The sequence below is a fragment of the Canis lupus genome, chromosome 2 (assembly GCF_003254725.2).
Source record: "Canis lupus dingo isolate Sandy chromosome 2, ASM325472v2, whole genome shotgun sequence".
Lineage (NCBI taxonomy): Eukaryota > Metazoa > Chordata > Mammalia > Carnivora > Canidae > Canis > Canis lupus.
The window spans coordinates 83118979-83143385 of NC_064244.1; the positions used below are offsets into that span (position 1 = coordinate 83118979).

Sequence of the window (24407 nt, forward strand, 5' to 3'; positions counted from 1 at the left end):
CCCTGGATGGGGCCTGCTTCTCCCTCTGCCTGGGTCTCTGCCTCTCTCTCTGTGTGTCTCTCATGAATAAATAAATAAAATCTTTAAAAATAAATAAAATAAATAAATCTCTTTACTGCTTGCAGCCTGCCGCTGAGTATGTGAGACAGAGGGTGACGTTCCTCAAGCAACTCATGGTGATGTTGCATCACAGACGTACAACAGCCAGACCTCCAAGGTCCTGCAGACGTTTCTCTCAGCCACAATTCCCGACAAACAGTCGCCTCTACCCCCTCTCCCCCGGCCCGGCCCTCCACAGAGGTAAAAGTCCATCATCAGCCACTCCTCACAATCCTGGTGCAGCTCTTTCTGCCCATGAGTCCCGTCCCTGTGCTTTAATAAAACCACCCCCCGTTTTTGTTTTGTTTTGTTTTTTTGCACTGATAACATCTCAAGAATTCTTTCTCCAGGGACACCTGGGTGTTGAGCATTTGCCTTTGGCTCAGGTGTGACCCTGGGGTCAGGGGATCAAGTCCCACGTCGGGCTCCCTGCATGGCGCCTGCTTCTCCCTCTGCCCCTGTCTCGGCCTCTCTCTGTTTCTCATGAATAAATAAATAAATAAATAAATAAATAAATAAATAAATAAATTAATTAAATAAAATCTTAAAAAAAAAAAAGAATTCTTTCTCCAGTGTTCGACGGTCGGCTCCTGAACCGCACAGGGATCACATCATCCCCACTCTGTCCTCTCTTATCCTGCAGGACTTTTCTCCCCCAACAGGCCAATGCAGCGGGGCTGCTTCCCCGCGGGGCTGCGACCCAGTCCCCCGACCCCCTCCGCCGGGCCCAGCCTCTTTGCTTCCACCCTGCGCGCAAAGAGCCGTCGGACGTGCCCGTCAAATCCGCACCGCAGCCCCAAGCCCTGGGTCCCTTGTTTTAGAGACGAGGCCCTGGGACTCCACGGGGCCACCTGCCCAGCAGGGGCTGCCGAGGCGCCCAGGCCCCAGGCCCAGCTCCAGGCGCATGCTCAGAACCAGGACCGCCCTGCCCCCACCTCTTTCCGAGGGAGCCGGGAGGACCCCTGACCCCTGCCCCCGCGGGATCCCTTCCTGCCCTGTGCCTCCCGGCTCAGTGCTCCTCTCCCCGCCCTGTCTGCCCCCCCCCCCCCCCCCGCTCCCCCAGCTAAGGACCTCAGAGCCTGCCCTTCCCCCCCACGCACCTGCCAGCTGAGTGCTCCTCCCACCCCCCCCCCCCCGCCGTCTGCCTCCCCCCCAGCTAAGGACCTCAGAGCCTGCCCTTCCCCCCCAAGCACCTGCCAGCTGAGTGCTCCTCCCCCCCCCCCCCCCCGCCGTCTGCCTCCCCCCCAGCTAAGGACCTCAGAGCCTGCCCTCCCCCACCAGGCAGAGTGCTCCTCTCCCCGCCCTGTCTGCCCCCCCCCCGCCCCCCCCAGCTAAGGACCTCAGAGCCTGCCCTCCCCCCCCACGCACCTGCCAGCTGAGTGCTCCTCCCCCCCCCCCCGTCTGCCCCCCCGCCCAGCTAAGGACCTCAGAGCCTCCCCGTCTTCCCACCCAAGAACGGGGGCGGTGTTCCTGGCCTCCTGGACCGGCTCCTGCGTCCATTGGCCTCCCTCGGGGCCTCCTTCACCCCCTGGGGCTTGAGCGTCCGCGGAGGCTAACGACCCGGCGGGGGAGGGGCGCCGGGGAACCACGGAGCCTGCAGGTGCACGCGGGGGCTCGCGGCGGGGGCTCGAGGCGGGGGCCCCGGGGCGCGATGGGGCGACCAGCCGAGCGCCAGGGCCTCCCCGAGGGTCCCGGCCCCGCTGCGCATCCGGTGGCGAAGCGCGGCCTGGGGCAAGGGCTGCCCTTGCGAGACGGGAGACGCTGCCGGCCGCCGGGTCCCCCTGAAACGGCCCGGAGTCCCCCGCGCCCGCTCCTCCCGTGTCCCAGAGCCCGGGGGTGGGCCAGGCGTGCCCACCTGCCAGGCCTTTGCCATGCTGCTCCCATGGAGCCTGCCTTTCTACCCTCTGTCCAGATCCGTCGCTTTCCCGGTTCCAACTGAGACAGGAAAGGGCACTTGGCCCCGGGTCAGAGGACCCGTAAGGCCATCGTTCTGCTGCTTGTGCCCTAAGGCCGGTCCCTAACTCCTAGGACCCTCACTCAGCTTCTCATCTGCAGCCGCGGGGGTGGTATCGCCTCCTCTGCCGTCTCACCGGTTTGAGGCGAGCCTTTACCAAGTAACTGCCGAAGAGCATCCTAAAAGAGAAGCAGTTCTGGAAGGAGGAGCAACTGTTACCTCCTGCCCGAGTCTGTGGGTCTAACGTCTCCCAGATCTCGTCTACCGCCCGCCCCTTCCGTTCCTCGGATCTTGGTGCTCTTTTATCTCAAGTAATACTTGATGCCTTGAAGGCGAGTTGGCCTGATTCTTACTAATGCGGCTACACCAGCTCTCTTGGGTCATCATTTGCCTGTTCGGACTTCTTTTTTTTAAAAAAGATTTATTTTTAGGTAAACGCCACACCCAACGCGGGGCTCGAACTCAGGTCACGGAGATCAAGCGCGGCGTGATCCACTAACTGAGCCGGTCTGGCACCCCCGCCTGCCTGACGTTCTTTCATTCTTGCACGGGCAGCCCTCCTGTGTCTGTGTATCTTAGGTGTGTCTTTTATAAACACAAGCAGAGCTGGGAGTTTCTAGGAAGTCATTTGCAAAGGTATGATCGTGACGTGTATATACAAAAACCATCTTATTTTTGTGTTTGCTAATGGTCCAACTTCATGTTTCTTTTTTTCTCCTTTCTCGACTTTTTAAGAATTGATCAAACAACCGCCACCACAACAGGGGAGTTGATCAAGGCTCTCTCTCCCCCACAGGCCCAACACTGTCCTGGAAGTTGCACATTCCACCTCTATTCTTTCAGTGGTTCTCTGAGACACTAATTTGGCAGAATCTGAAGTTAATCCAGTGTTTACCCTCCTTGCAGACAGAAAAGGACTTTATCACACTTTGTGCCTGGCCAGCTCCTCCCGCCGTGTACCAGGACTGTTTTGATCATTAAATCGTGTTTACTGTTTCCTTTGTGTATGTCAGCCCTTCCTTGTGGAAAAATGCCTTCGGAAGATTCTTCAGATGTTTCTGTATCAAAGATCTGTTGGTGACAAACTCTGTTGTCATTTCTCTGAATAGGCCTTTATTTTCCTCATTCCCGAAAGATAACTCCTAGCACACAGCTGCTTTCGCACCACTCTGAAGATACCAGTCCCCTGTCTTCTGACTCCTTTTGTTGCTGTTGAGACATCGGTTGCCCATGTAATTGTCATTTCTTTTAGGACAACATCTTTTCTACCCGGTTGCTTTTGGGATTTTTTAAATTTAATTTTTAAATTAAAAAAAAAATTTTTTTTAAGTAATCTCTAGAGTCCGACACGAGGCTTAAACTCATGACCTTGAGATCAAAAGTAGCCAGTCAGCCGCCTCCGCTCTCGGGATCTTAATGTTCATGTTTGGTGTCCTGAACCACTCATTCTATGTTTGTTATAAAGCAGTGCCAGATTGCTTCCAGGTGTCCAAGATTAAGCAACTCTGAACAAAGGGCCACCAGGATGACTACCGATGTGGATTTCTTACGTGCGGGGATTGTTTGGCTTCCCAAATCTGCATTTGGTGTCTTGTCTGTTCCGGAAAATTCTCTGCCATTATTCCTTTGACTATTGCCTCTCTCCCAGGGGCTCCTTCCGAACTCCAAGAGAGTTATGTTGGATCTTGTCCTGCTATCCTTTGTTTCTTTACTAACCTCTCTTATTTGTGCTTTTTGGTATATTCTGAGCAATTTCTTTGAATATATCTTCAAGGCTACTATTCTTCTGGTGTTTCTATTCTTTGAATTAACCCATCCATTGAGTCTCTAACTGTTCTATTATTTCTGGAAATAATAGAGTCAACGGGTTATTATAGAACATTACCATGTCAACAATCCTTTTTTTTTTTTTCCTATTTATTTGTGGAAGTTCTATTTATTTCCTTTTAAATTCTACTTGGCTTCCTAATCTCCACATTGGCACATTCCGGCCCTAAAATCAAGAAGTCTCCATGTACCCCTCGGCCAAGTCTCCTGTTTGTGGGCCTGTGTCCTGAGCTATGAAACAAGGTGGATGTAGAACAGTTGTGCCCTACCTCAGAGTGGCGGCAGCGGTGGTGGTGCTGGTGTGCTCTGCCAGACCTGCTCTGTCTTATTCCTTGGCCAAGATTTCTTTTTTAATCAAGGTTTTGAAATTAAAACTTTCAAACTTCTGGGCTGTGGGAGCTTGAAGCTCCCCTTGAGTTCAAGTTTGTGAATCTGAGTGTAGATTTTTGATATGGGGGCACCTGGGTGGAGCATCTGCCTTGGGCTCAGGGCATGACCCCAGGGTCCTGGGATCGAGTCCCACGTCGGGCTCCCTGCATGGAGCCTGCTTCTCCCTCTGCCTGTGTCTCTGCCTCTCTCTGTGTGTCTCATGAATAAGTAAAATCTTAAAAAAAAAAAGATCATTGACATGGTAATGTTTTATAATAACCTGTTGACTCTGTCAACAGTCTCTACATTAATAGGTATGAACGTGAGCCCTCAACTACCCGGAGAACTGGACCCTCAGGGCTCTGCTGTTGCCAGTGAGGAAAACCTCTGTTTTATAATTTTTTCAAAACTTGTAGAAAGCACTCGATAAATTATTACGGAATTGATCATGAATGAATAAATGAGTGGATGGTCAGACAGACTGATGGGCTCAGGACATGCTACCCCCAAGGCCTGGCACTGTGGCGTGTTGAACATCTTACCCTAAGCTTTTGGGGAAAAAAAATGCCTGAAGCAAGAAAGTCACTCTGCCCCCGTCCCCTGAACCTCCCTAAAACAAGCCCTAAATCCCTACGTGAAAGGTATTCTCCGTGTGCCGGGGAGAGAGGACATCCTTATCACCAGAGACGGGGCTTCCTCTCCGAGAGATCTGCCTAAACCAACCTCGCTAGACTAACCCTGGTCTTCCTGCTGCGTCACCTTCACTACCCCAGCCCGGGCCCCACCTCTCAATTCTTCGCGTGTTCATCGTCTCGTTGTGTGAAAGGCATGAAAACGTCCTTCTGTTGTGAAGGTTCTCATGTACGTGGGAAAGTTCGAGAAAACGCACATGCTTTTCTCCTGTTCGTGTTTGTCAGTTTAACTTTCAGACCCAGCCAGGGACCCTCGGAGGACGGAGGAAAGCTCTCTCCTCCCCTACGCTCGTCACCCCCTCCCTCTCTCAATGATTAACGGTCACAGCACAACGAGAAACGCTGATGTCACACATTTTCAGATCTCACTCGTCCCGGGGCCAGGCAGGGACAATCCCCACTTCTCAGATGAGGAAACCGAGTCACGGTGAGGGAAGGGGCTGTCCTGTGTCTCGTACAGCCGGTCACGGGGGGCAGTGGAGATTTGACCAAAGCTTTCTGGCTCTAGGGCCGTTTTGGAGGGGGAGGCGGGGAGAGCTGGAATTTCCAGGCTGTTCTGGAGACTTGAGGCAGGATGAGCCTAAGGCGGGGGCCCCTGCGGGGACGGCTGGCTCTGGTCCAGTTCCGGCCAACAGGACAGGACAGTGACCTCTCCCGGGACCAGGGCTTATCTCCAGCTCCTTCATCTGGAAAGCTCAGCTTTGTGAAAACAAGAAACACAAGAGTTGGGAACCGGACAGGTGGCTTCAGCCCTCACCAGCAGGAGACCCGAGGCAAGAGGAGTTGGCAGCCTGCGGTCGAGAGTCCAGAGTGGCAGACGCTACAGACTAAAATGCAGAGTGCTGGCAAGAGTCTACAGGGACGCCGGGGTGCTCAGTGGTTGAGTCCCGCGTCGGGCTTCCCGCAGGGAGCCTGCTTCTCCCTCTGCCCGTGTCTCTCATGAATAAAGAAATATTTTAAAAAAAAGAGTCTACAAGAGCTGGCCTTTTTGGAAGAGCTCGCTGTTGAGACGGTCGGTTGGAAGCTCCATTCCTGTCTGGCCCTTCCCTGGACCCGGCCTTCCTGCCGCCCGCCCCCAGCCGGGGGCAGCTGGAGCTCCGAGCTGCTCGGGCCCCAGGCCTTCTCCTTCTTACACCCCGGCCACGAGTGAATCCTGCCGCTCTGCCTCCAAAACACACCCAAGGGCTGCCCTGTTGGGAAAGGCCGCCTCTTGCAAGCTGGCTGCATCCCACTCGCCGGGTGACAATGGGGCCTTGAGGCTGGAACACTTCCTTACCCAGAGATGCAGAGCCCACGCAGGCGGAGCTGACCTTGTCACCCGTGTGGGAATATCTTACTGTTTCAAGTCCAAGGTTTGCTCTTTTGTTCTGCTCAAGCATGCGTGTCATGTGGCCCCCGGCCCACACCACTGCTGCGCCTGTCCTCGGGGAGGGGAGCGTCCTCCCACCGGGGCCGGGGAGGGGTGAGAGTAAGGGCGCGGGGGTTGCTGCTGGCCAGGGGGGACTGACACCCCCCCCACCCTGTCCCACCGAGGCTGGTCTTCTCCTTTCGAGTAGAGCGTGGTCCGTCCAGGGCGCGCCTGCCCTGCTGCCCTCGGTGTCCCGACCTCCAGGATGCAGTGGGCAGGACTCGGATGTCCCTCCCTGGGACCGAGAACGGGTGCGTGGTGTTCTGTTCAATGTGGCCAGCAGCACCCCACTCTCCCCGCCCGCCCGAGCCAACAGGGTCCTTTCAGAGTGTAGGTCAGACCGCCAAGCCCTCCAGCGGCCCCAGCGCACTCAGAACAGGCCAAAGTCCCCACATGCCCTCCTAACCCTTTGCTACCGGGTCCCTGCTGCCCTTCTGACCTCATTTTTTCCTCCCTCCCTTGGTTCCAGCCACGCCGGCCTCCTGACTGTGCCCGGAAACAGGCTGGGCAGGCACACACATGCTCAAGCCTTCCCGCGAGCTGTTCCCCTGCCTGGAAGCTCTCACATCAAAGGGAATCGCCTGGTACTTGGGGCTTTTTTCCCCCTGATGTTGGCAGCCCCAGCAGCTAGAGGACTCCCAGCTCCCACAGGCTCTTGGTTGCTTGTTGAACGAATGCTAGAATGTCAGTTAGGAGACCTGCTGTTTGGAGAGGGGGCACCCCACTGGGGGCCCTCGCTGTCCCTGGGCCTCGGATCAGGGCCCTGCTCTTGCAGGCCAGCCGTCCGGTTCCCGGGGCCACTTGGCCTGCGGGTTCGGGGAGCCAGTGTAGCTGGGAGGTTCAGTCGCCGTCCCCCGAAGCCGGAGCAGCCCCCGGCCAATGACCAGAAAGCCCAGCTCCCCTGCTTCGCCTCAAGCCAGACACTGCATTCAGGGTCTGCTTTTGGGGACCCCGACCTAAGACAGGGGCCCTCTCTGCACGACCTAAGACAGGGGCCCTCTCTGCACCCCTCGTAAAGATCTGGTCTGATTTGAAGATCTGGGACTATGAGGACCCAGAGTCTCTGAATATACTCTTCCCGCTGCTTGACGCAGGCAGTTAGCGGCCCCCCCACTGTGTCCCCCTCACCTTGTCATTCCCCTTGAAAACCTGATACATTCACAACATACGCACAGGGGCATGTGCGGCGCAAGCCTGCCATGTGCCAGGGGCTGGTGTAAGCAAAGGACCCAGGACTTGGGGTCAGTCCCTTGCCTGGAGGCCACACCTCCGCCCCCCAAGGCTGCCCCGACCACGAGCTTGCAGGGTCCTCCCTTCTAGCCCACACTTCTCTAGTTCACCACCCACTCGCTCACGAACGACACACGGGCTCGCTTGGCGGGTTTCAAGTTCATGCTAACACGTCGCAGGGGCCACTCTGCAATCTGCTCACACGGGGGGACCGACGTCAACAGAAACAGGTGTGGTTTATTCACACGCGCGGCCTGCTGAGCCACATCCACAGAGTGCACGTACCGCGGATTATCTATTCACCCGCCTGACGGTGAAGCTGCCCCCGCTCGGTGTCCCTGGGTGCCGAGTGCGGGTCCCTCCCCACAGGTCCCTTGTGGGGCTCCTGCCTCCTGACAGAGACTCCTGAGGTCTGTCCCCTGAGAGCAGGCTCCAGATTCAGCCCCGCAGCCCTGGCTCAGCAGCAGCAGGTCCTGAGCGCCCTCGGATGGATGGACACGGGGCGTGGGGGACGTGCCGGGGACAGGCGGGCCGGCCTGGGAGAGCACAGGCACTCGGGCCGGTCGACACAGGGTAGGAGCCTGGCTGTGGGACGCTCTGGGCGAGTGCTAGTCCCGTCCCCGCGACGGCCAGACACAGGGTCTGCCCAGAAGAGGTCACCTCCCACCTACGGACCCCACAGCACCCCAGGATCAAGGAGCAGCCCACCAACTGTGCCGCCATTTCGGGAGCTTTCCAAGGGCCGGGCACTGCACGCTTCCCCAGCATCACCACCCCGGCAGCATTATTAGCTCCTTTCCAGAAGACACTGAGGTCGGAGGCGTGAAGTCGCTCGAGGCACGTGGCCAGAAGCGGCAGAGAGGGATTCAAGCCGGTACCCGAGCCCTCTGACTCAGACACACGGAGGCCGCTGACACCACGCAGCGCCCTCCACTGCTGGGCCTTCGCTGGGCCAACGCGGGGCGCAGCGTGGGCCCGGCTGCCCGTGAGGCCACGTCCTCCCACAGCAGACAGGCCAGCTGAGTCCCGGTTCCCTGCGGACTCAAAGAGGAAATCGCAGGCAGGTCCAGGCACGGCCCAGCTGGGGGTTATAGGCTCAAAGTGCACGTAGCCACGTGCCCCGACGCCAACGCCGGGCTTCAGGAAGGGCCGCCCGAGGCTGTGGTGGGTCCCAGGTGCTGCCCCCAAGCCCAAGGACCCCACGTGGCAAGCCACCAGGCAGTGAGCAGCACAGGACCCCCACCGCATGCCGGGCTGCTCCGGGGCTGAGTGCGACCCACAGGCAGCTCGGAGGCCAGGAGCCACAGGTGGGGCCTGGCTCGGGCGAGGCTGGGACGGGGCTGCACGGGGCAGCTGCGGGAGGTAACGAGACCCCAGGTTCCCGGCCCCGGACCAGCGAAGGGAGAGGTGGCCGCAGGGAGCCTGGGACGGGTGAGCACTCAGGGCACCTGACGGGGGTTGGGGACAGGGGAACATAGTCCAAGACAGGGGCGTGGGGTCAGGAGCGTCTCTGGGATGCCACCCGCGGCGCAAGGGGGGTGATGCCGCTGGGCCATCTCCGGGCTCCACCACCCTCGCCCCTGCGCTGCAGCCAAAGCCGGCTGGCCTCAGTATCCTTGCGGGGAGTGGCCCCTGCCCTCTGAGCCTACAAAGGGGTCCGCGGGCACCTCTGGTGACTCAATCGTCTGGTAGTCACTGCGCTCCTGTGACGGCCCAAGGAAACCTGGGGGGTCACAGGGGAAAGAGAAAGATGAAGGGTGAGGACTCGGGACATTCCACTGAGCCCCAACCAAGATCCACCCCCGACCAGGAGGGCACTGAGACGCCAAGGGGGTGACAGTCCCCAGCTTTTGGCCGGTGCGCAGCTAGTCCTCCCGTAACCCTACAGAGCAGGTGTTCTTTTTATCTATCATCTATCTATTTATCTGTTTTATTTATTTTTTGAGCAGGTGCTCTTAACAGACGGGGAACCTGAGGATCCAAGAGAGGGCCTGACTGCCCCTGAGCGCGGAGCCTGAAGCCGAGGGCATTACACCAGGGCAGCGCGAGCCCGCAGCCAGTGCCCTGGCCACCCCGCGATGGCCTTCCCGGAGCAGCCCGCGCTCGGCGCTCTCTGCTCTGGGCCCGCAGGGTCCTCCCCGCACAGTGGACACCACGTGACTCTGCAGAAGGCCCAGAGCTGGCACTCGCAGAGCCCAGGGTGCCAGGGGCGCGGACTCCGTGTGCCCATACTCTTTGCTCCCCTCCTGCCCTGCACACCGTCCTGTGACCCAGCACAAGTCCCAGGGGCTCTGGTCGCCCACTCCCTCATCTGTCCCACGGCAAGAACGTTCCTGACCGTCCCCAGCTGGGGGCCAGGCCAGGGCAATGCTGAGGCCACAGGACGCTGCTGCCCAGATCCAGCTGCTCCCGCGGGCGGGTCGCAGGCCCATCGGGCCTCTCTCCTTGGGAGGGGACAGTGGAAGGCCACCGCCTACCCTCTCCCTGCCTCTGAGAGAAGGGACGGGAGAAGCATGGGAAGGAGAAGAGGAAAATGGGCCAGGCACCACGAGGAGGAGTGTGGGGGCACAGGCGGGCCAGGGTACGTGGCCGGGACGCCCCCAGACAAAGCGCCCGCGGTTCCGTGCCTGCTGGCCGAGGCTCCGTGGCCCAGGCCAGCAGCTCCCGTCCCTTGGCCGCGGAGCCCGCATGTTGCTGGGGGGGGCTCTAGGCCCGGCGCCCCGCAGGAGCCTACCCCGCGGCATCCGAGCTCCGGCTGACACGGGGTCTGGGCCCGCCCCCGCTCTGCCCGCAGCACGGGAGCCTGCGTTCCCGCTCCCCGGCATTCCGGGCCCCGCTCCCCGGCCCCACCCTCGGACCCCTCACCCCGGGGCCAGGCCCGCTCGCTGGGGCAGGGGCTGCGGGTCAGGTGGGACAGAGGGGCCGGGGGCGGCGGCCTCACCCGTATACAGCAGGTGCTCACCGCCGCGCTCCCGGTACATGTGGTAGACGAAGCAGCAGGACAGGGGCTTGAGCAGCAGGCTGAGGATGGCCATGCCCGCGCCGAAGCGCTGCGTGTCCGAGAAGCCCGTCCGCTGGTAGAAGACGCTGAGGTGGACGATGTCCAGGAAGACGGTGGCCGCCAAGCCGCCCAGAAACTGCAAGACAGAGGCACGCGGGCCTGTGCCGTCCGCTGCCACACGCGCCAGCCTGGGCGCTCCGTCCGCGCTCCCGTGGCCCCGGGCTGTGCTGGACGGCAGGTCGGGCCGCGGGCAGGAGCCGCGGGTGAGACGCCCGAACGAGGGCGACAGGGTCGAGCGCAGGGTGGACCCGGGTCTGGGCCTAGCCCATCACCACTCCCGCTCTTCCCTGTCCCTGAGGCCAGGATGGGGCACAAGACTCGGTTCCAGAACCTTTGGGATAGAAGGTCCCTCGGGTTCCCCGGTCCGTCTCTGCCAGTGGGAGCTCCTTCCTCCGCAGTCACCCTGACGGGCCCTCGGGGCGCAGTGGGGCTGGGGGAGCGCCTCCGGGACAGAGTTCAGCACGGCTGCATCTGCTCTGACCTCACGATGGAGACGAGCTCCCCGTTGGTGGGGCTCCCGGCCGCACCCCTCCTTGGGGAGGCGGGTTACTGGGCATGTGCTCCAGCGCCCCCGAGGAGCGGGACGCTGGGGCCCCTGGGGGACCCCACCCATGCTTCTGTCGGGGCAGCCACAAGGGACTCTGGGCTCTCAGAGCCAGGCAGGCCGGGTGAGACACCTGGGAATCGGGGGCAGGTGGGGGCGTCAGGAAGAGACAGGATTGGGATGGGATGGGTGGGATGGGATGGGATGGGGGGCCACGGCCCCTCAGGCCGGTCACCTCCCACTTCCCCTGTCTCACCAGACTTATGGCATCGATGGAGTCCCGCTGAGCCACGGCCCACACGCCCACGGCCAGGACGGTGAAGTTGGCCCAGGGATAGGGCCCCGAGAACGTGATGCAGCCCCTGTGGGAAGAGGTCCCGTCAGGTGCCCACCCTGCAGGTGCCCCCCCTTCCCGAGGCCACTGCTCCGGGGTCCCGGGCCCCTGTGAAGAGGCCGGGGCGCTCGCTCTCCTCCGGCCCAGCTGGGCGCTGGAACCGGCAGCAAACCCCGTCGCCCTCGCTTCCCAAAGGGACCCCGCTCTGGCCCCCTCCAGCCACACGGCCCCCCACCCGCCAGGACCCGCCACCGGGGCCTCTCCCCGCGGGCCCCGGACGCCCACTCCTGCCCACCGGCCCTTCCCTCAACAGCAGCGACTAACGTCACCGGGTGCCGCCCCTCGTCTGCTGAGTCTCCCACAGCTTCCTGCCCACGTGCCATGAAACACAGACCCGCCCCGTGGCCCGAGGAGCCCCGTGACCCAAGGGGCCCCGTGACTCGCCGCCGGCCGCCTGCGTGCGCCGCCCTGAACGCGGGGCCTGCTGTGCCGCTTGAGGCTCGGCCCCGCGTGGACGCCGCGCTCTCGCCCTGACCGCCGGGTGTGACGCGCCCCCTCGACTCTTCCTCACTCGGTGCCGCCCCGTGTGGTTCCCGGGGTGTCGTCACCGACTGCCGACCGACGCGTTTACCTCGGTGGTCGTCAACCCAGCGAAAATAGTAGTTAACCCAGAGCCCCCGGGGGCGCCTGGCCCCGTTTAGGCGCTTTACGTGAACTCAGGGATGCGCGTTTATGGTAACGACCCTAGAAAGCGGGGCGCGCAGTACCCTCGCTCTGAACAGGAGGAAGCCAGGGGCCTGGGCGGCTCGGCTGGGGAAGCATCTGCTTTGGGCTCAGGTCACGATCCCGGGGTCCTGGGAACGAGCCCCAGGTCAGGCTCCCTGCGGGGCACAGAGCCTGCTTCTCCCTCTCCCGCTCCCCCTGCTTGTGCTCACTCTGGGTCAAATAAATAAAATGTTTAAAAAAAAAAAATGAAGACGAGGAAGCTGGGCCACGGGGAGATGACGTGCCTCGGCCCAGGCCGCACAGCCCCCAGGTGCTGCGGCCGGGACGGGGGCTCAGGGGCCGCTGCAGAGGCCGCTCCAGCCACACTCGCCCCGGCCCGGGCCGCCCCTTCACAGCCTCGCGGGCCCTGGAGCGGCCCTAGGGAGCCGCGCAGCAGTTCAGAGCAGAAGGCGAGCGGCGCCGCAGCCTTAGAAGTCACCGGACTTCCTGGTCCTCAGGAGCGAGTGCGGCCCGACCACAACCCAAAGCCCGGGAGTGTGACTGAGAAGTCCACGTCCTGACCCTGCTTCCCGAGGTCATCCGCCGTGACCGTGTGCGACACTCGCAGCGTACTTGGGGGGCTGCCAGAGGCGCGGGAGCTCAACGGTTCCCAGCGCTGGCTGGACAGCGAGGTCGCCCCGGCAGCCCCACGGCGATCGTGGAGTCGCCCGCCACCCTCGGGCCCTCCTTGGCGGCAGGCCCCGGGGGCTGGATGGCACGACACGCCCCCCACCCCCAGCCCCATAGGGAGGGGTGTGCCGTCCTTACAGATGGAAACCGAGGCCCCAGGGGGCGGGACACTCGGTAAGGCCCTGCTCAGGCCCTGCTCAGCTGCGTGTGAATCCTGAGTCGGCCGTCTCTGGGCAGGACTGCGATATGGGAAAAGGGGTCCAGCCCTGCGCCTCGGGTCGTGAGCATCTCCTTGACTCACCCACAGGTGCTCGGCCCGGTGGCTGCTCCCAGACACCCTCCGTAAGCCATCGTGCCTATTAGTGTCTGGAGCTGTGCGTTCACCGCCCGGTGACCTTACACGGGTCAGTTATGCCCTCGTCTTATGGGTGAGAGAACGACGCAGGGAGTCCCAATGACTGACCCGAGGTCACAGACACGAGGAGCTCTAGGCCCAGGGAGTCCAGCTGCCCACGAGACCAGCCCCCTGGCTTTAGCACCTCACGCCCTCCAGACACGAAGGCCTGGGGAGGAACCAGAGTCAGCCGAGCCCCAAAGGGCAGTGCCTGGAGGAGGGTCTGAGCCGTGGGGACTGCCCTGGGCCGGCCACCTCCCCGACGATGACGGCTTGAAGCCTCGACGGGGGGCAGGGATGGCAAAGGCCTTTGGAAGCCGCCTGCCCCTCAGACAGTCTTGGAACACGGGGGGGCTTGCTGATGACGTTCTAGACAGAGGGGCTGTTTAGTCTTAGACCTGGCCAGGAGACACGCGGGTAAGACCAGGGGACGCGTGGACAGGATCCCGGGAGATACGTGACCCAGGACCGGGCACCTGCGGAGTCACTCACCAGACGGTCAGCAGCCAGTGAACCAGCAGGATCATCTGTGGGAAGGAAGGAGAGAACTGAGTGAGACGCCCCCCGGGGCGGGGAGGCGGGGAGGGGGGCTTGTGGAGCCAGGAAACACAGGAAGCCCCTGCATAGGGCCTAACAAGCTTTGCAAACACCTGTTGAAATACAAAAACCCACCAGCCACACTGAGCGAACCAGGCTCAGGTGAAGGACGAGGAGCGAGGCCAGGCCCGGGCTGCCGCGTGCCCTGGAGCAGCAGACGCCCACAGCCCCTCCTGCTCCCAGAGGCAGGGTGGGGGGGGTCCTCGGGGGCACCTGGCAATCGGCTCTGGCGTCAGCGGACGCCTGGACCGGGAATGGCTGGGGTGCGGGGGTGCGTGGGACTCCATCCACCGAGGCTGCTTTCTTGGCACAGCAGAGCTGGGGTACGGTGGGGGGCCACCTGCGTGCAAGGAGCGGGAGAGCACCGGGGGGCCGGGGGAAGAGCCAGGGGAGGGCGGCGGGGGGCCCGGGAGGAGCAGGCCTTGGGGCCTCAGCGGAGCATGGATTTTATCTGAAGTGCATGGAGGGAAGCCACCGAGGGCTTTGTGCAAGGAAGTAACTTGCTGCGGTTTAAGGAAACAAAACACAACCCCCGACTTTTTTCTAGATTTCTGTGCTATCCCGTCCCTTTCACCATCCCGGATGTGTTTAAAATAACAGCCCTCTTCGTGGAACTTGTCTCCACTGCTGGTGAGGGCAAGGGCCCCGCTTGGAAGTGGAGGAGGAGGTGCAGATGCCATGGGGAGGGCAGGGTGCTGCCGGCGGCGGGCGGAGCTTCAGGAGGAGGGCGCTGGGTGCCAAGGGACAAGCAGGGCCCAGCCTGGCAAAGGGGAGGGGCAAGGTGTGCGAGAGCCACAGGTGGGAGCACAGACGGGGAGGCAGGAGCCAGAGCCCGGGCAGGGGGGCAGAGAGCAGACCTGGACCAGCAGGGGGCCAGGGCCCCCGGACCCCCACGGGGGCTTCCTCGGGGTCCCCGTGGTAGAGGGGGGCCTTGGAGGAGTCACTCAGGGGATTGGGGGGTCGGGCTGGGGGGGAAGCCGAGAGCCCAGGAGGGGGCACACAGGGCGAGGCCGTGCAGGGAACGGCCCAGGCTTCCGGACCCCGCAAAGGGCAGAAGGGCACCTGCTGGAAGGAGCCGTGGCCGTGGAGGGAAGAGCCCTGCGAGAAGAGCCCCGCTTGCTGCGCACCCAGCGGCGCCCAGCCCTCACGCGAGCCTTTGGAACAGATGCCACGATCGCTCCCCTTCTATGGACGGGAAAACCAGACTCAGGAAGCTGAGGCTGCCCCGGGCTCCCCGGACGGCGGGCGGTGGGCCTAGGAGTCAGCGGCGAGTGTGGCCCAGGCTCCCAGGGTCCAGGGGAGCTGCCTGAGCCGGTGGCGACCGCGCACACTCTCCGCAGGCGGGGGAGGTGGAATCGGGTCAGACGGCCGGGACGTCCCGCTGCACCCCGGGGCCCAGCGCCCGCCTCTGGGGAAGCCGCTCTGTCCAACCGGGGGGCCGGGGTGGCGCTCCGGGCATGTCCTGAGGGCCGCACACCCTCCATCCTGTGCGGGGAGCGGAGGAGCCATGTGCAGGGGAGGAGGCCGTGGCCCCTGACCGCCAGGCCTCTGGGGGCCCAGTGTGCTCCTTGCATTACAAAATGGGGACACCGAGGCAGAGGAGGCTGAGGTGCCAGGGTGTCCTCCCGAGAGGCTTACGAGACGTGACCAAATGGGGCTACGTGTCTCAGACATCTGGACTGTCAGCCGGCGCCCCTGGCATCTGCTTGGCACCCGCCTGGGGACCCAGCGGTGAGCGGGGCACATGTGGGGCTGGGCGGCCCTCCCAGAACCTCATGTGGCGGGAGACACCTGCTGAGCAGATCATCACCGCAGAGCGAGGGGTCCAACGAGACCGTCTTTTTTTTTTCTTTTTTGTTTTTTTTTAAAGATTTTATTTATTTATCCATGACAGATACAGAGAGATGCAGAGAGAGAGAGGCAGAGACACAGGCAGAGGGAGAAGCAGGCTCCGTGCAGGAGCCCGACGTGGGACTCGATCCCGGGACCCCAGGATCACACCCTGGGCTGAAGGCGGTGCTAAGCCACCAGCGGCTGCCCCAATGAGACCGTCTTTCCGAGGAAGATTCTAGTAAAGGAAGAGGAGCCTCCTGTACAAGGGGGGGTGCGGGGGGGTTACGAGGCCGGTGAGCGAGGCGGGCGTCAAGAAGAGACTTCGCGGGGCACCTGGGGGCTCAGCTGATTAAGGGGTCGGGTCACGATCCCAGGGTCCGGCCAGAGCCTGTGTCAGCTCCCAGGTCACTGGGGCATCTGTGCCTCCCTCTCCCTCTGCCTGTGCTCTCTCCCTCTCCATCAAATAAATAAAATCTTTAAAAAAAAAAAAAAGAGAGCATTTTAAGCAGAAGGGGCAGTACCTGCAAGGGCTCTGTGGCAGAAGGCAGCACGGAACACTCTGGAAACTGGAAAGACGCCAAGGTGGCCGGACAGGAGACCGTGGAGGGCACACAGGAAGCGGGGGTGGGGGGGCTGGGGCTTGTGGGGAAGACTTCTGATCTTTATCTCAAGAGCCAACCACTGCCCCCCCAGTCTTGACAGGAAACCCTGCCCACAGAGGGGAGCCTGCCTCAAGGCCACAGCACGTGACCGGCCGCAGTGGTTCTGGCGTCCGCCTTTCCCACTAAGAGCGGACCCCGGGGAAGGAAGCACAGGGCAGGGGCTCCTATCACCACCTTCCGCCTAAGACTCAACACCTGAGCCTCCCCCCTCGTTGGCCTTTATTCCAGAACCGTCTCCATCTCCAGGCGCTCTGGTTCCCACCTCCAGACCGCGCACACGGCGGGGCTCCAGCACGGGGCGCTTCTGGGCCCCGCGGCGCCTGCGTGACGAAGGGAGGGTGAAGGGCTGAGACCCACAAGCCTGCGGGGACGCGAGCTGCCGGGGGCAATCGTGGTGTCACCTGCGAGACAAAGACTTTGCCAAGAGCTAGAAAGACCTGGAATACGCAGTGGGCCCCTGCCCGAAGCCCAAACCTCTGCCGTCTGTCTTGGGAAGAGAGCGACCCGGAACTGGGCCGCGGGGTGCCCTCCACGTGACATCACTTTCGTTTTATAGTTAAGAAACTTGGCAGCTTTGGATCGTGTCTCAGCCCTCGGGAGGAGAAAGCCCCAGAACGCTACGTCTCCTCTCCCCAGGTGTCCCCATCTTTGTAAGAGGAGGGAGGGCACAGCCACGCAGGCCTGCAGAGGCCCGACGTCTGGGAGAGCTCCCAGCAGAAACCGAGCCACGTGGGTCAGCCCCTCCCGACCCACGAGGGCCCCCCGACTTGTCTCAGCACAAAGAGCCGCGTGCTGGCTGCTCTAGAGGTTTCTGGTAACCGGGGGGGGACACCAGGGATCCCCAGGTACCGCCTGAGACCGGGGGAGGGAGGCACTGGGCTCTGACAACGCGCCTGGGCAAGAGCAGAGCCGGGGGCTCAGGACTCTTCACACAGTGCTCGGCCTGGGGGCTGCCCGGCTGTTCCCCAGGAGACTGGGGGCGGGGGGAGCCAGGGCAGCCGGGGTCGTGGGGTGCTGCCCTGGACGCCTGGGGTCCGGTCCGGGGGCCGCAGCCCTGGGTGTCTGTGCACTGGGTTCGTTCTCTGTGCAACAGAGGCCACCCTGTCCTCCCCATGTCCCAGTGCGGTGCCTCCTGTGCACAGACACGGTCCCGCAGGCACCGCGTGTCCACGCACTGACCATGGGTCCCCACGTGGCTCAGGCTTCCTGCACCACCCTAACGACACAGCTCCCGCCCCCGACCAGGACCGCTGCGTCTGCACTGCCCCGACCGAACATGCATGTGTGTGCGTGCATGTGCGTGCGTGTGTGTGTGTGTGTGCGCGCGCACCGACGCTCTTAACCCCGAGGCGGCGGGACATCCCGCGGCCCACACGGCGATGCTCAGATACACGGCGCTCGGTGCAGGCGTCTGAACGGCTCTCGGGTCTAATAAAAACGCAACGCCACCCCCCTCGTGGACAGCGGGATTGTCCTCTTGTCACCCCAGGACGGAGCGTTTATTCTGACCCTCTTCTTACGGGGAGGAAATGGACACTCCGGAGGGTAAGAGGCCCCGCGAGTCACACAGCTCGGGAGCCGCAGGCGTGCGCTGCGCCGCAGGGCCTGGAAGAGCAAGGGAAGGGCGGCGCAAGCAGGAGGCTGAGCCAGAAGGGCAGGCCAAGGGCAGGCCAAGGGCAGGCCAAGGGCAGGCCGGGGCCCGAGGGCAGGACCCAGCCCCGCGCTTGCCACACAGGGCCCAGGGCTGAACGGAGCGGGACGGGCCCACCTCCTAGGCAATCCGTTTGCATTAGTCCTGCGTAAAGGTCCAGCGGCCCGCGGACGGGGTGGCAGCCCCCAGGGTGGCCGGGCTGAGAGGCCCACGGCAGCACCCTCCCGCGGCGGCAGAGTCAGGCGGGGCTTCCCAGCCTGGCTCTGGGGGGCAGGAGCCGGCACCCCGGGCAACTCGCCGGGCCCTCGAACTGCTGTTTGCTCTTCCATAAAGTAGGGCCCATCGTGCCCGTGTCGTGGGGTTGTTCTGTGGAGCCTGGGGCCCAGGGCGGTGGAGGGGGGCGTCAAACACAGGACACAGAGGGCACCTGGGGGGCTCAGCGGTGCAGCGTCTGCCTTCGGCCCAGGGCTTGACCCCGGAGTCCCGGGATTGAGTCCCACATCGGGCTCCCTGCAGGTGGCCTGCTTCTCCCTCTGCCTGTGTCTCTGCCTCTCTCTCTCTGTGTCTCTCATAAACAAATAGATAAAATCTTTAAAAAAACAAAAAACAAAAAACCACACAATAATAGCCTGCCAGGTGGTCAGCCCCGTGCATGGCCCTGCTCGCTACTACCATCAGGAAGTCGGCTCCCGAAGTCCTTAAGCGTGCACACTACCCTCCTGGACCCTCCTCCCACCCGCCTTTTCTGGAAAGATCTCCCAGACCGAAGCCTATTCCTTTCTAAGCCTGTTACAATGTCACGTCTCCGGCTCAGGACCTGCCTCACGGATGGGACTCGGTTAGGGACGGCCCTTTGTGTGAAGGGCCTGGGGCAGCTGTTGCTTTCGCCGGCACCACACTGGCCACTCTGGCTGGGCTGGGCACGACAGGCATTCAACCAGTTGCCGGAGAACGTAAGAAAGGAGGGGGTGCAGGCCCACAGGGGCGCATTTCCCCAGCCCCCGAGGGGACCTGACTTCAGAACATCCCACTGAAGTCCCTACAGAAAGGAGTCATCAGCCACCACCCGCCCCCCCAGGATGCCCAGATTTAACGACACAAATACAGGACACTCAGTTTCGAATGTTGGTTAATAAACCCTCTGTCAGGGTGTCCCAGACCCTGCCTCGGATACACTTATGGCCAGGAAAGGACATGGCCTTGAAGTCTGACCCCAGTGGGCTCGAAGCCTGACTCTGCCACTTAATCCCTGTGGGACCCTGGCAGGTTACTCATCTGACCCGAGCTGAAGTTTGCTCACCTGTCAGGAAGGTGACAGTGTCAGCTTTCTCGGGAGGCGGCTGTGACCAAGTGAACAACCTGGCGAGCCACAGACGCTCCAGGAATGAGTTTCTGCAACTCTGTGCCTCAGCGGGTGCTCCCCTGGCAACGGCTTTAGGCGAATCTCACATCGGAGAAAAGGTAGCAGCGGGCGCGGACTCCTCACTGCCTGACGCCCCGCTGCCCCCACGGAGGTGAATATTGATTCCCCCGCCCCTCGGTTGCCCTCGGGGAACCTCACCGGCTGGAGGCTTCTGATTAGAGAAAAATCTGCCCCTGGGGAGTCGTAACACAGATGCCCCCCCAGTAACCCAAGCACGGATCTCGTGTCCTTTCCTGGTCCCCCATATCTCCCTTTCCATGCTGGACACCACGGGGACTAAATGCTTTGTCACTGGTGAGTAAGAGGGCGTCCCTGGGTACAGCGTCAGAGGGGGCGACCCGCACCCCGAATGGCAGGTCTGGGCCAAGCTCCCCACCTTCCTGGGTGGCCAATGCTGCCCGGGAGCTGCCTGGGAGCGGAGCCCATGGGGCCAGGGGCGGCGACAGAAAGAAGAAGCCGCTGGCATCTGGAGGGGCGGAGGACAGGCCACAGGAAATGAAGACACCCCAGGAAGCCTCGCAGCGTCTTCCTAGTGGCCCAGAGTTGAGGTTTTCTGCTTTTAAGTAACTTCTATCCGTTGTTCCGGTTCTTAGGAAATAAGGGCGCTGGAGCTACAGGCTTGGAAACGACGTGTCGGGAACTGCGGGTTTTGTTAACCCGCTGACGCCCACAGGGACGAGGCGGGGCGGCTCCGGGCCTGCGGGCCGCGGGCGGGGTCGGGCGGGGTCAGCCGGGGTCCCCGAGCGCAGGTGTCCGCCCGGCCCGCGGGGGCTCTCGGCGCCCCTCCCGGCCTCCTGCAGGGGGCTCGGGGCGTGCAGGCCCAGGCGGGGTCGGCGGGGTCACCGGGGAAGGGCAACGCGCCGCCCGCCCGCCCCCCGCGGGCCCCTCCCCGGAGCCCTCGGCCGCGGCGGCCGCCTCCCCCTCGCAGCCGGGCCCTGCCCCGCTCGCCGTCCCCCGCCCAGCAGCCCTCGTGCCACCGCTCTGGGCCCGCAGCCTCACCCGCCGGGGACAGCGGCGCCCGCCCCGACCCCGCGCCACGCGGCCCCGCCCGCCGCCACCTTGAGGTTCACCGAGGGCAGCTCCATCCCGACGCGGCCCAGGGCACCTGCGCGGCCGCCGCGGCCGCTCCCGGGCTCCGACTCCCGCGACTAACTTGGCGGCCCCGCCCCTACGCCCGGCTCACCCCTCCCGCCCCTCCTGCCCCGCTCGCCCGGCCCCTCCGCCGTCCGCCCCGCCCCTCCTGCCCCGCTCGCCCCGCCCCTACACCCCGCTCGCCCCTCCCCCCCGCCCCGCTCACCCCTCCCGTCCCTCCTGCCCTGCTCGCCCCGTCCCTCCTGCCCCGCTCGCTACGCCCCTCCGCCCCGCTCGCCCGGCCCCTCCTGCCCCGCTCACCCCTCCCGCCCCTCCTACCCCGCTCACCCCGCCCCTCCGCCCTCCGCCCCGCCCCTCCTGCCCCGCTCGCCCCTCCCGCCCTCCTGCCCTGCTCGCCCCGCCCCTCCGCCCCGCCCGCCCCGCCCCTCCTACCCCGCTCACCCCGCCCCTCCGCCCTCCGCCCTCCGCCCCGCCCCTCCTGCCTCGCTCGCCCCTCCCGCCCTCCTGCCCTGCTCGCCCCGCCCCTCCGCCCCGCCCGCCCCGCCCCTCCTACCCCGCTCACCCCGCCCCTCCGCCCTCCGCCCCGCCCCTCCTGCCCCGCTCACCCCTCCCGCCCCTCCTACCCCGCTCACCCCGCCCCTCCTGCCCCGCTCGCCCCTCCCTCCCTCCTGCCCCGCTCGCCCCGCCCCTCCTGCCCTGCTCGCCCCGCCCCGCCCCGCCCCCACCACGTGAGGCGCGTCACGTGGCCCAGCCCCCGGTCGCTAGGCGACGGCGTCGCGCCCTCCGGGTTCCCGCTCCGCCGCCTCCCGCGCAGGCCCGCAGAGGGCGCGTCGTCTTGCCCGGGGCGCGCCCCAGCAGGTGCACGGACGGACGCCCTGCAGCCCAGACCGGGGGACCGTCCAGGGGCGGCGCTGATGCCTCCTCCCGAGGGCGCCCCCGCCTCCCCGCCCTCTCACCCCTCCCCATCCCAGCCTCACCCGTAACCTGCCCCTCCGAGCCGTGCGGGGTTAGACGGACTCCTCCGTTGGTGACGACGGAAGCCTCTGGCCCTGGCTGGACCTGGTTCAAGACGGTTGGCGCAGGGGCATCGCCGTTAGGGGGACAGGGAGGGAGCCCGCCCCCCGGGGCTCCAGGCCGCCTTGGGAACTACCAAGAGCAGCGGTCAAGGGCGGGGAGAGTCTCCCTACACCGAGCAACAGGATTCCAGCACCGAGACACCAAAGACGGGGGTGGGGACGGTGCCCCGGGGGCAAAGCCGGGGATCCCCACTCAACTGAGTGCGATTCTTGCTAAAGCTGGATCCTGCGGCGCCCGCAAGGACAGGGGGACACAGGCCAGGCCTGGTCGGGAGGAGGGCTCGGAGGAGCCTAGCTAGAATAAGGTCGAGGAGAGCGTCTTTGCCGCGCACAAGGTCATTACCATACACTGGGGGGAGTCCCCTCAAGTCTCCTACCAAAAGCTGCAGGAAAACGTAGCTGGAAAACAGCAGAACATCTGTAGGACGCACCTGTCTCCAGAAGGGGGAGAGAACAGAAAGATTTTACCTAAACGCTGTCTGCCCCTTGTAAGTGGGAAGAATTGCGGAAAGGAAGGGCGGGAACCGGCACCTCTCTTAGCGATTACCCTCTCCCCACCCCAAATAGGAGCATTGATTCCCACTCCCTCCCCTCACCCCTCCCCAGCCCACCCTTCACCGTAACCGGAGAACATTTTCATTTGGAGAACACCCGCTTTCCTGAGCGTCACTTGGGGTAGGGGTCCCCCCTCAGGGTGGGTCTGAGTGCTTGCTCCTGTTTCTAGGAGGGAGAAACCAGGTGGGAGGCTGCGAAACAGCCTGGGACTGGCCGTGGGGAGTGGGAGGGTCCGGAGAGCCTATCAAGACACACAGACTCTCTCCGGACACAAAGAAAGGGGGACTTTTTGCAGGGCCTCAGGGCTCACGGGCCTGCTTCGATGCTCCAGCCCAGGGGACAGAGCACCGCAGCACCTGCCACTGTGATCGAGAGCTGGGAAATGGCCACACACCGAGCTTGGTTTTTCCAGAGTCAGCACACAGGGGAACAGGTGTCTGTGTCCTGGCTTTGCCACTTACTGCTTGAACTTGGGCAAGTTGCTTTGCCTCCCTGTGCTTTCGTTTTTTCACAGTAAGATGAGGATAATAATGGTCACCTCCCTCACAGGGCTGTTAGGATTTGCTGATACAGAAAAAGCATTTAGAACAGCGCCTCGCAGGTAGTAAGCACTAAATGGTGGTGGTGTTTTTTTTTTTTTTTTTTTTTATGAATTTACTTATTCATCAGAAACAGAGAGAGAGAGAGGCAGAGACACAGGCAGAGGGAGAAGCAGGCTCCATGCAGGGAGCCCGACGTGGGACTCGATCCTGAGTCTCCAGGATCACACCCTGGGCTGCAGGCGGTGCTAAACCGCTGAGCCATGGGGCCGCCTACAGAAGGCGTTGTTAATGATTGGTTATGTGATATCTTAGAAGAGAGTAATTCCCAGGATCCCTGGGTGGCGCAGCGGTTTAGCACCTGCCTTTGGCCCAGGGCGTGATCCTGGAGACCTGGGATCGAATCCCACATTGGGCTCCCGGTGCATGGAGCCTGCTTCTGTGTGGCTATCATAAATAAATAAAAATTAAAAAAAAAAGAGTAATTCCCAAATAAATGGTGGATATTATAACATTATATTATTTATTAATTCTCTTTGTTAAAAAAGTTTTAATTTTATTATTTTTAGAAGGATTTTATTTATTTGACAGAACAAGTACAAGCAGGGGGGGCAGCAGAAGGAGAGGGAGAAGCAGGCTCCCCACTGAGCCGAGACCCCCTCCACCCCCGACGTGGGGCTCCATCCCGGGACCCTGGCATCATGATCTGAGCCGAAGGCAGATGCTTCGCCCACTGAGCCACCCAGGTGTCCCTATCAGTCCTCTTCTAGGAGCTAGTCCCCTTGCACCGCAGGTCCTCGCCGCGTTTCCTCCAAGCCTCTGGATGTGTAACGAGACCGCTGTCGCCTCAGAAGGAGCACAGTGCACCCCGAACAAGTCCCGGGAGTACGGGCGACATTAAGTACTTCATCGGTGGGAGGCAGTGTGAGACCCGCTCCGTCACAGTGACCCCGCGGTGTAGGTGTCATCCCCGCCCTTCGGTCCAGCAGGGCCACTGAGGTGAGGACGCGACAGGGTTTCCCGAGGCCCCGGTTGGTGGGCGCCTGGCCTGGGCCCCGGAGCGCTGGCTCCTGCCCTACGTTCGGCCCCTCAGGCTAGAGCCTCTGTGTCCCGGAGACAGCGCCCAGGCTGGGCTGCGAAGGCTGGGGCGAGCGGGCAGCGGAGGGCACCAGGCGGGGGCCATGCAGTGTCCCCGCGGCTCCCGCGGTCACCCTGCGTCCATCCTGGGCTGGCGGCCTGGGCGAGGGCCCGGCCTGGTGGCTGGACTTGGCGGGTCGCTCTGGGGCAACAGAGGAACGTGCCGGCTCTCCCAGGAGCCCGAGTTTCCACCCCAAGCCGCTCCTGATCCCCCGCAGAGTGGATCCCCGAGGCTTTGGGGTCGTGGCCTTGGCGAGCAGGCCGGGGGAACCGGGGCTCGTTTCCGCGCCCGCACCGGTCCTGTGTGCCGCGGCCAGGCCTTGCCTCTGCGCCTTCGACCCAGAAAGACGTGCAGGATGGATGCTTTCATCCGCTCACCCGCCCGGGCCGGTCACCCAACACCTATTTGGGAAAATATCCAGGAGCAGAAGGACCGGGTCACGTGGCCGGTGTCGAGTCACCTTTTTAAGAAATTGCCAGACCGCTGTCCCAGACGCCGGGGCACCCTATCCTATTTTCTTTGTAGCGCTTATCG

At 62.9% G+C, this 24407-nt stretch overlaps 1 protein-coding gene across 6 annotated transcripts; it reads right to left on the reverse strand.

Annotated features, from left to right (window-relative positions):
- Positions 1 to 7796: 7796 nt before the first annotated feature.
- LOC112678118 (angiotensin II receptor associated protein) lies at positions 7797 to 20655 on the reverse strand. Of its 6 annotated transcripts, none has more exons than XM_035713789.2 (6): positions 20532 to 20627; positions 19850 to 19939; positions 13800 to 13834; positions 11441 to 11546; positions 10542 to 10716; positions 7797 to 9302 (listed from the first exon to the last, which is right to left on the reverse strand). In XM_035713789.2, exons 1-6 carry the CDS (start codon positions 20556 to 20558, stop codon positions 9187 to 9189), a joined length of 549 nt encoding a protein of 182 aa, XP_035569682.1. In that variant the 5' UTR covers positions 20559 to 20627; the 3' UTR covers positions 7797 to 9186. The 6 variants fall into 6 exon arrangements, with proteins under 6 accessions (XP_035569682.1, XP_035569681.1, XP_025332990.1 ...); XM_035713788.2 differs by having other exon boundaries at positions 10521 to 10716; positions 20532 to 20620; XM_025477205.3 differs by lacking the exon at positions 19850 to 19939 and having other exon boundaries at positions 10521 to 10716; positions 20532 to 20655.
- Between the last annotated feature and the right edge of the window lie 3752 nt (positions 20656 to 24407).

Coding starts and splice junctions, on each gene's coding strand:
- LOC112678118 (XM_035713788.2), bottom strand. CDS start 20,558: ATGGAGCTGCCCTCGGTGAACCTCAAG. Junction 13,835..19,849: donor AGCATTGGCCACCCAGGAAG/GTGGGGAGCTTG, acceptor TCCTTCCCACAG/ATGATCCTGCTGGTTCACTG. Junction 10,717..11,440: donor CCATCGATGCCATAAGTCTG/GTGAGACAGGGG, acceptor TCTGTCTTGCAG/TTTCTGGGCGGCTTGGCGGC.